This window comes from Engraulis encrasicolus, chromosome 13, assembly GCF_034702125.1.
Source record: "Engraulis encrasicolus isolate BLACKSEA-1 chromosome 13, IST_EnEncr_1.0, whole genome shotgun sequence".
NCBI classification, from domain to species: domain Eukaryota; kingdom Metazoa; phylum Chordata; class Actinopteri; order Clupeiformes; family Engraulidae; genus Engraulis; species Engraulis encrasicolus.
In genome coordinates this window covers 47194542-47205226 of record NC_085869.1, presented here as the reverse complement: position 1 = coordinate 47205226, position 10685 = coordinate 47194542, and the positions used below count along the sequence as shown (strand labels likewise).

Sequence of the window (10685 nt, the reverse complement as noted above, 5' to 3'; positions counted from 1 at the left end):
GAGAAATTGCTGCTTAAACAACAGTTGCTTTGCTGTGTGGGTAGTACTGGCAGTCCGGGTAGTACCGGGCAGTCATGGGTGAGCGGTTAGGGCGTCAGACTTGCATCCCAGAGGTTGCCGGTTCGACTCCCGACCCGCCAGGTTGGTGGGGGGAGTAATCAACCAGTGCTCTCCCCCATCCTCCTCCATGACTGAGGTACCCTGAGCATGGTACCGTCCCACCGCACTGCTCCCCATGGGGCGCCACTGAGGGCTGCCCCCTTGCACGGGTGAGGCATAAATGCAATTTCGTTGTGTGCAGAGTGCAGTGTTCACTTGTGTGCTGTGGAGTGCTGTGTCACAATGACAATGGGAGTTGGAGTTTCCCAAAGGGCTTTCACTTTCACTTTCACTGTATTCAAAAGAGCTCTGAAACATTTGGGGAATTACATAAGAGATAAAAGACTGCGCTATTGTCAGTGTTTGTAATACGCAACAGCCGTGTTCATGAATTAACATCAGCGAGACTGAGGGCGAAACACAAAAGCATACAAAACGTCCATTGTGCTGGGATTTGTCATGTTTATTCAAAATTCATGGCAACACTTTTGTTTTTCATTGTTAACTGTTTGTCATAAAGGCAGAGGAATCCTGCCCTCTTAAATACTGTGAACATTTTTGACATCATTGTAAACCACATGAGTCGCCTCTGCACTGGCAAAAGTGCATCAAAAGTGTGTGTGTGTGTGTGTGTGTGTGTGTGTGTGTGTGTGTGTGTGTGTGTGTGTGTGTGTGTGTGTGTGTGTGTGTGTGTGTGTGTGTGTGTGTGTGTGTGTGTGTGTGTTAGAGAGAGATTGTGAGAGGGTCCACTGGCAAAGGGCTGTGTGTGTGTGTGTGTGTGTGTGTGTGTGTGTGTGTGTGTGTGTGTGTGTGTGTCTTTGAATGCGAGAGAGAGAGAGAGAGAGAGAGAGAGAGAGAGAGAGAGAGAGAGAGAGAGAGAGAGAGAGAGTGTGTGTGTGTGTGTGTAAAAGAGGCAAACGATGGCAGCTTCCCAATAGACAGACTGATCAGGGAACCTTAGATATGCAGCAACACTGGACCTATCTGTGGAAGAACCTTGCCGTTCCAAAACACAATTCAAGCATCAACCCAAGCGTTCACAGCAAGCTAGTCCTGCCAAACCAAACACAAAAACAGGAAACAAACATTACTGTTCCCTCGTTTTGAAATTCTTCCTAAAAGTCAAACTGAATGAGACACACCAACCTTTGTATTCTTTATCTTGCCTGGGCCTATTAGGAAATAGTTATTCAATTTTGTTCGAAATCTGCAAATACACCCCAATGAACAACTTAACAGAGGATTAACCTGGTCAACTAGAAGTGCACTACGTGATTAAATAAATGATTACCCTCATGCAAACACCTGGAATCACAATGAGCCTTTTTGGTAAGCAATTTCACTTTCTTCCTCTGCTGTATTTCCATTCAACTCGCCTTATTAACCAAGTAAGTAAACTAAGACAAACGTGTTCTTCAAAATCATTTCTAAAACCAGATGTAAGATCCTATGCATGTGCTCACCACACTGACCTACAGTATACAAACACTATTTGTTGAAGTGATGAAATGCTTGAACAAAAAAAAGAAACATCATAGCAGAATTTATAGCAGAACTATAGTAATCCAATGGTGATTTGCTCAGCAAACGAAACCAGGAACAAACTGAAGTGATTTGCGTTGGGGTTTACAACAGGAGACATTATAACATAATTAATATCTGCTAACACTCACACACACATAGTACTGTTACTGTTTATTCATTTACAGCTTTACTGGTGGAAGATGTGTGTCTGTATATCAGCCAGCGGTGTTCTGTAAACACTTAATACTTCATTGTGGCAAATGAGAGAGAGGAAAAATACAGTGGCTGATCTAGCAAAGGGGGCAGGGCAAGGCATTCCAAGCCAATCCAGTTTCTACGGCAGACAGCCAAGGACAAAAAAGGACTCAGAACTGCACACGAGTTCACACTTTGATGGACAGGTGAACAGACCAACAAAACGAATCAATGGCACAGCTTTTGCGGATATCGTGACCGTGCCTGTTTTTAAAACACTGACAGCAAAATCATTGAAAAAGACAAAAGCAAAGCAAAAAAAAAAAAATCTCCACTATTCGCCGACCAACGTAACAGTATATACACATGTATATAAAAAATAAATAAATACACAGACAAAGTGACGCAAGATAAGCGTCTTTCCCATGATTCCACACTACACAGCAGCATGCTTTCGTATAATAAAAAAGTGGAATGCTTTTCATTCGCTGACTAATGAAAAAAGTGGGCGGTAGCAACAATTAGTGCAATGATCCCTCTCCCCTTCCTCCAAACAACTGCTATAATAATCAGGTGCACAAGAACGCAGAATGGAGAACCAACCCCTTTAAAAACAAGAATCATAATAATAATATTAAAAACTCAGCATAAAGGAGGAAGGGATTGAAGAGAGGCGAGAGCAAAAAAACAAAACAAAAAACCCAAAAGAAACGGCATTCACATATCTCTACGAAGAGTTTCCCAGTACCAGACAGGCAATGTTATTCATGGTTTCACACACAGAACAAGTATCGCTAGGACTACTGCTGGAGGAGAGTCCATGAAAGAGGGGTTGGAGGTTGGGGGTTGGGGGTTGGGGTGGTTGCTCCCACTCCAGTGCTGTTTGAGTGTCTGACTATGGGGGGCGGGGAGGAGGGGAGGGGGGGCATTCCTTCAGTGGTCGTCGTGGCAGGATGTGGCCGTCAGGTAGCCGTTGGTGCCGTGGGCTCCGTTGGTGCCATTGGAGGAGCTGCTGTGGTGCTGGTGGTGGTGCTGGTGGTGGTGGTGGTGCTGGTGGTGGTGTTGCTTATGGGCCGACGGGGGAACCTCGTCCTCGTCCGAGCTGGACTCAATGTCACTGCGGTCGTCCTTCGACACCTGGAGAAGAAATGATCCAGAACCAGTGATCACAGAGTGCTTTGTGACATGCTGGGTTGGGTTATTTTTTCAATAACGTGATGATATGGTGTGATTCATCATTAATACATGATATCCTACTGCTACATAATACAATATCGTGCGCTCTCATCTAAATAATAAAGTTATCTTTATAGGGCTGCGCGAGGAAGCACTTTAGTTGGGTTATGTAAATCACATTCTGCTGATGGCGGCCACAAAATGTCCATCATGCAAAAATTACAGCTCAATTACGATTATGGCTGAGGTAGGAGGATGTAACGACTCTATTTCATCTGGCCAATTCTCCACAGGCTCCCACCCTGTATCATCAGAATAATCCTCTGCATAACAACACACACCATAATGCACTTCAATTATGTCGACCCAATTATCTTTATTTCTGCCTCCAGCTGTTGACATTATCAGGAAACGGATCCCTGCTAGCCGCTTTTACCCCCAAAAACACAACCATTTAGCACTGAAAATATGAGGGGCCATACATATCATATTGCTGCTAAGCATGCAGGATGTGTGGAGTTCTTGATGGGAATTATGACAAGGCTGGATGGAAATGAGCTAAATTCTGATAAGCATCTTATGGTATAGGGTGCTAAATGCATGTGATGCTGTGACGTGGAGGTCCCTCAAAACAACACAGTGATGTGAAAGAAACTTATATAAAAGCTAGCGTTTTTACTGAACCGCCCATTTGCCGTCTCAGTCAGACTTACATGCAAAGGATTCCACTTGCCGGCCTTGGAGATTAGAAGGGGAGCACGTGGGACAGAGAGAGAGAAAGAAAGAAAGAATGTCAGCACAAGAGCACGTCACTGTTAACGGCTCATAATTGAACGTCTACACAGGCCTCTGATCATCAATTCTGCATGCTCCTCACTTCAAAGTTGGGCTTTCAGAAACACACACAGGCCGTGTAAAGATAACTTCATGTATAGTGTATGAGCAAGGAGAGAGGGGAAAGGAGAAAGTGCACACACAGGCACGCGCACGCACGCACGCATGCACACACACACACACACACACACACACACACACACACACACACACACACACACACACACACACACACACACACACACACACACACACACACTCACACACACACACACACAGTTAATTAGCAGAGGGAAAACTGTATGTACTTTTCCCCATCTCACATGCTTGGTGCTTTTCTCCTGCCCAACTTCAGTATTTCTCAATTTTTCCCTGGAAAAATGAATATGCCTAACTGGCCTCTCACTCACTGGCTGCTAGACTGATGCGACTAGAACTAATGGAGCAAGGGCAAAGTGAAGAAAGACGAGGTAAGCCTCACTCTTTACTTCCAGCCAGATACACCTCTGCCATCCTATACATGCTTGGAGGAGGTTTTCAAATACAGTATACTTCGAAAGACCCACCTTTCAGGTCTGTCTGTCTGTCTGTCTTTCAGGTCTGTCTGTCTGTCTGTCTGTCTGTCAGTCAGTCTATCACATGGGGGGGACTTTGTCTCAAGAGCCATTTACTGCCCTTGAGGCCATCTTATCCAGCTCCCAATATACTGTAATTTTAATGTTACACAGTTTCGATCTCATTAGATTAGCCTTTACTGTCTCTACAGGAGAGAAATGTTGCGGAGGAGGATAAGTAGGGCCGGTGAGGACGAAGGGAAGAAGGAAGAGGAAGAACAGGAGAAGGAAGAGATACAATACAATACAGTACAATACAGTATGAATCTATATAGCACTATAGAACAACTTGAATTTGAGTCAAAGTTCACGCACGCACGCACACACACGCACGCACGCACGCACGCACGCACGCACGCACGCACGCACGCACGCACGCACGCACGCACGCACGCACGCACGCACGCACACACACACACACACACACACACGCACACGCACACGCACACACACACACAATGGTAATAATAGTCGTAAAAAAGATGCATCAGCAGAAGTCAAGGGAGAAAGAGAGGAGGAAGAGTTGCTGTGTTGTGTTGTGTCAGTCTCTCTCCCATCATGTTCTCACCTTGCCCCTGGAGATGGCTCTGCAGGAGATCCGGACTATGAGGTAGGACCAGTAGGTGTGCAGCGCCTGCAGCAAGAGCAGCAGCAGGTTGAAGACCCACCAGGACGGGAAGGGCCCCACGATCTCCCAGCTCTCAAAGAGCGTGGTGTTCAGGACCCTGGCAGAGGGAGAGAAGGGGTGGGGGATGGGGGATAGAAGCAGAGACTTCTTAGCCAACAGTGCAATTGTGAGTTTTTGTTGTACAGTGTGTTTTCTGTGTCTTTGTCAAGATTATTAGTCTCTCTCAATGTCTCTCTCTCTGAGTTTGAGTGTGTGTGTGTGTGTGTGTGTGTGTGTGTGTGCCTGTGCGCGTGTGTGTGTGTGTGTGTGTGTGTGTGTGTGTGTGTGTGTGTGTGCCTGTGCGCGTGTGCTTGTGTGTGTGTGCGTGGGGCTGCGTCTCCCTCTTTATCAATGTCAAGAGTGAACATCTCTGTCTCTGTCTTCTACTCTCTGTGCCTCTGTCTCTGTCTCTCTCTCTCTCTCTGGAATTGAGAGTAAGCCTCTCTGTCTCTCTCTTCCCCCATCTTGTTCCACCTCTCTCTCTCTAACTGTCTTTGTGTGTGCGTGTGTGTCTCTGCATACATCATTTGTACAAAATCCAGTCCGAGCAATTGTCACGAAGTTCTATCCAGAGAGTGAGTTAACAGGCACTGTGATGCGCTGCCATTGACAGTTTTAGATAAGTGTGTGTGTGTGTGTGTGTGTGTGTGTGTGTGTGTGTGTGTGTGTGTGTGTGTGTGTGTGTGTGTGTGTGTGTGTGCGCGTGCGTGTGTGTGCGTGCGTGCGTGCGTGCGTGCGTGCGTGCGTGCGTGCGTGCGTGCGTGCGTCTGTGTGTGTGTGTGTGTGTGTGTGTGGTGTGCACTTTTTGAATCCCCTCAGAAGACAATCTGCCAGCCTTTGTGTGAACTGTGATGGCTTCCTCCCACACTTGTGCATTATTGAGAAGGTGGAATTACAGGCGGTGAGGACTGGTGGTGGGTTACGCCAGGCTCTCCAGACTCAGGGGCTGGGCTATGGAGGGGCTTGCAATGTCAGCCTCAGACGAGACAGATAGACCCAAGCATTAAGAGATTCAGGAGGGTTGGTATGCTGAGAATAGCGAAAGCCCACTGTTGACACTGTTGTCAAACAGTCTGGAACAAGGTAAGAGGAATCGGTTTCCATGGAGGGTGGGAGATGATCCGACCTTACTCTGCAATTTAAATTAGTTGGAGTTCCGAATGTGCTTTATTAGTACGACTGTTACGATACAGTGTTGCCAAAGCATACAAATAACAAGACAAAAGTGTGAATAATGTTACCTTAACCAATCAGTAACGGACTCTGCGGGTGAGTTCTGCTTCACCACAGACGCAGAACCGCGAGTGAACCGAGCTACGGGGGTTGGGCCAGACTATGTACAGAGCCAAAATCTTTCGGTGGAGGTACGAAGGATGGCGTTGCCAGGATATGCTGAGAATATATCATGTATACATGATATAGATCCCTCCCTCACACACTTTCACACCTCTCTCTCTCACACATGCACATAAACACAGCCACACAGCCACACACACACACGCACACACACACACACACACACACACACACACACACACACACACACACACACACACACACACACACACACACACACACACACACAGACTGAAACAAAAAGACCCATCAACACACACCTGTTCATCAGATGGGCCCCTCTGATGAAGGGACAAAGGGTGTGTGTGTGTGTGTGTGTGTGTGTGCGTGCGTGTGATACTGATGTGTGTCCGTGCGTGTGATACTGATGCTGATGATGAGCCGGTCATGCCAGCCCTATTCTCTGTATCACCAGCGTCTCTCTTTCCAATCATAAGAAAACCTTGAGTCTCGAGTTTCATCACGTACGTAGTTCAAATGGAGAGTCCGGCTACAGCGTGTGTCGTGACTGTAATGGTACTTTGTGCACTCGTGATGACTGGCTGGCTGGCTGGCTGGGCCGACATGTCATTTTGCGAGCTGCGGGCCGTGAGAGTCAAAGGGAGGGAATGACGGAGTGAGGGAACACGAGAGGAGGGCAAGGAAGGATGGAGGGGAAGGCTAATGGGAGGAAATGAGTCGGAGAGCAGCGCGGCACAGCGCGGCACAGCGCGGCACAACGCGGCGCAACGTAGCGTATCAGTGTGGGAGAGACGTCAGGTTAAAAGTGGTCAGACAGACAGAGACACCGACTAGCCAGCACCGGAGGAGCAATCTGAACTACGGACACAGAGAGAGAGAAGAGAGAGAGAGAGAGAGAGAGAGAGAGAGAGAGAGAGAGAGAGAGAGAGAGAGAGAGAGAGAGAGAGAGAGAGAGAAGGAAGAGGTAGAGTGAAAAAGAAAGATGGATGGAGAGGAATGAAAAAGGGAAAAGAGGGGAAGAGATAAACATGTGAAAGGTGAAAGAGATGACAATAAGAACGAAGAGAGCGAGACAGATAGAGATAGAGAGCGAGATACAGAGCAGAGAAAGAGAGGTGGGGGGAAGGAGGGTGTGTAAGGGTAAAAAAAATAGATACGAGAGAGGGAGAGATATAGAGAGAGAGTACATGAAAGACATGAGAGTATGAAAGAACAGAAAGACTGAGAAATCCAGACAGAGAATAAGAACAAGAAAGAAAGAATAATGAGAAAGAGAGAGAGAGAGAGAGTGAGAGAGAGAGAGAGAGAGAGAGAGAGAGAGAGAGAGAGAGAGAGTGAGAGAGAGAGAGAGAGAGAGAGAGAGAGAGAAAGAAGTGAACTGGGTCAGGGCATTAGCGACTGTTGGGCCCAGAGCAATAACTCATTCCCTCCACACACTGGGCAGTGCACTTCTCTAAAGGTAGGTGGACTACCTAACAGCCAGGGCTGAGCTGGGCTGAAAAATCAGGCAGGGCATTTTTAGCCAAGACCTTTCCACCACGCAATGAGAGGGACAATGAAGTCTTTGACAAAAGTGTAGTAAAGTAATGGGAACTATTTAGACCCTAATACCCAAAATGCTTTATTAACCCGTTAAGACACAGCGTTATAAATTTGCCATTACCAGAATGGCAATGTCTGAGTTGTAGTGCATTACTAGAGGCCCTGTATTATGTCATGGTATTGCAGTACTATGGTAGTTAACTTTACAATAACTATTACAGCATGCCACTAGATGTACGGTGTGCATTATGGGGTTTTAATATCTCGAAGAGGCCCACTGTAGTGACACCAGGACTGATACCATTGAGGGGAGAGCCAGGCCAAAATCATCAACAGTTCACTGGGCAAATGCCCTGTATGTCCTATATGGCCAATTCAGCAATGCTAACAGCTCCCTCCTCTCCCCTGACATTGGTGGTGGAAGGGCTGCTGGGTTACCTGAAGTTTTGGAACGTGGCTGGAGTGCACAAACTCCCTCACACATACTAACACGTTCACACACTGAACTCACTGACACACACGCATGCATACATGCAAACAAGCCTCAACCCCAACCCCCCCCCCCCCACACACACACACACACACAGGCTTCTATTTTATTTACTGACACCTCACGGTTTTGCTTCCAGTGGGCAGTGTGGCAGATATGCTTTTTTCCCTTCTTTTTCTTCCTGTTGTTGGCTTTTTAAATGATTTAGCAGCAGACCTGTGGAGGTATGAGGAGCATAAACTGTCTCAGCTCTCCAGGACTTGAAGGAATGTACATTTCTAGGCAGCTCCAGAAACCATGGCAACAGAGATATCGCAGTGGTGCTTGCTTTGCACAAGCTAGCTCTGGAGGAGAAATAAATATCAGTATCAGACAGCAACGTCTCTGGTTCAGGGAGTGAGGTAGTGTGTGTGTGTGTGTGTGTGTGTGTGTGTGTGTGTGTGTGTGTGTGTGTGTGTGTGTGTGTGTGTGTGTGTGTGTGTGTGTGTGTGTGTGTGTGTGTGTGTGTGTGTGTGTCTGTGTGTGTGTGTGTGTGTGTGTGTGCGTGTGTGCGTGCGTGAGTGTTTTTAGAGGTGCGAGACGGATGCAGGCGTTTTGAGCAGCAGCCTCTCAGGGCCTCCTTCAGACTACAAGGTCTCTCTCTCTTCGCTTGACTGACTAAACATCAACTCTGCAGTTGTCATCCGTGCTCTGAGGGTGCCATCATCAGCATTTATTATATTGGCTTAGGTGATCCTTGTCATTCATTCATTCATTCATTCATTCATTCATTCATACATCCATTAATTCACTCATTCGTTCATTCATACTATGTATGTACATTAAGAGTATGTATGTATGTATGTATGTATGTATGTATGTATGTATGTATGTATGTATGTATGTATGTATGTATGTATGTACAGTATGTATGTATGCATGTATGTATGCATGTATGTATGCATGTATGTATGCATGTATGTATGTATGTATGTATGTATGTATGTATGTATGTATGTATGTATGTATGTATTTATTCTTTCTTTCTTTCTTTCTTTCTTTCTTTCTTTCTTTCTTTCTTTCTTTCTTTCTTCTTTTTAGTCATTCATTGGTCTGTTCATTCATGTAGTATGTATGTTTCCTTGCCATCCATAGGGAAATTGTACATACAGATGAACATAAATAAGTGCACATATTCTCTCACTTAAATTAATTCTCAGAAACAAATGCCTCTGGGTGTCTAAGCTAGTCCTAACAAATGATTCATATTGATGGTGGGTTATTTTTACTCTGTCATGTGGAAATTAAGTTTAAAAAATAACCTCAAGGACGTGACTACGCAACAGACAGTAAAACCAGGTTTGTAAATCCAGTTACATACCTTAACCACCACATTAAAAAAAACAAAAAAATATGTGAATTTCCAAAGGGTAGAAAACACACTTGGAGACTCAAAGACATATCGTTTTTTTATAGAAACAGGCATAAAAGACAAGACTGCAATTCAATCCTAACGGCTTAGACGGTAAGAAAAGAGCCAACCCTCAAAGTAGTCTGTTTCTTTTTTATCATTTCTATCTCACCTCCAGACGTGTCATCATAATACAGACACTGCATGAGAAATCGGCCATTAAAAAACTACCTTTGCTCCTCAGTTACTGCTGCTCGTGTATCTATGGTAACCCTCGGTCGCCTTTCTGAAGCGAGTAATGGTCAGGAAAAAAATGGTGTGATTGAGTAGACAGGGCCAATTACAGAAAAGCCAATTACATTGGTTTCATGTTCAGAGAGCTCGCTTTCCCTCCCTCCCTTTTGCTCTCTCTCTCTCTCTCTCTCTCTCTCTCTCTCTCTCTCTCTCTCCGCCTCCCTCTCTCTCCACATCCTGTGGTTTTCAGAGGTATACGCTCCACAGAAACCCAGGCCCTCACAACCCTGTTGGTGTTATTAACTGTCTACCACCACAGCAAGCCAGTCAACAACACCTGCCTCTGACAGGCAGCCCAACTTCCTACAGTCTGACTGTACCACTGAGAGAGACAGAGAGACAGAAAGACACAGAGAGATGTGAGGGATCAAAGAATTAATAAGAACAGAGGAACGAGGAATGATGAGAAGAATACAGAAATAGCAAAAAGAAAAATGCCAACTGAAGTGTGTGTGTGTGTGTGTGTGTGTGTGTGTGTGTGTGTGTGTGTGTGTGTGTGTGTGTGTGTGTGTGTGTGTGTGTGTGTGTGTGTGTGTGTGTGTG

General features: G+C 45.8%; 1 protein-coding gene across 2 annotated transcripts in view; it reads right to left on the bottom strand.

The window, feature by feature from the left end:
- Positions 1–973: 973 nt before the first annotated feature.
- cers6 (ceramide synthase 6) overlaps positions 974–10685 on the bottom strand; it is a 54059-nt gene continuing 44347 nt past the window's right edge. The window contains exons 9-11 of one of the 2 annotated variants that reach the window (XM_063214075.1): positions 5011–5167; positions 3708–3731; positions 974–2955 (exon numbers count right to left, since the gene is read on the bottom strand). In XM_063214075.1, the coding sequence (XP_063070145.1) occupies positions 2752–2955; positions 3708–3731; positions 5011–5167 (385 nt within the window). In that variant the 3' untranslated portion in view covers positions 974–2751. The remainder of the gene's footprint in view (positions 2956–3707; positions 3732–5010; positions 5168–10685) is intronic. The other variant, XM_063214077.1, reaches the window with a different exon arrangement.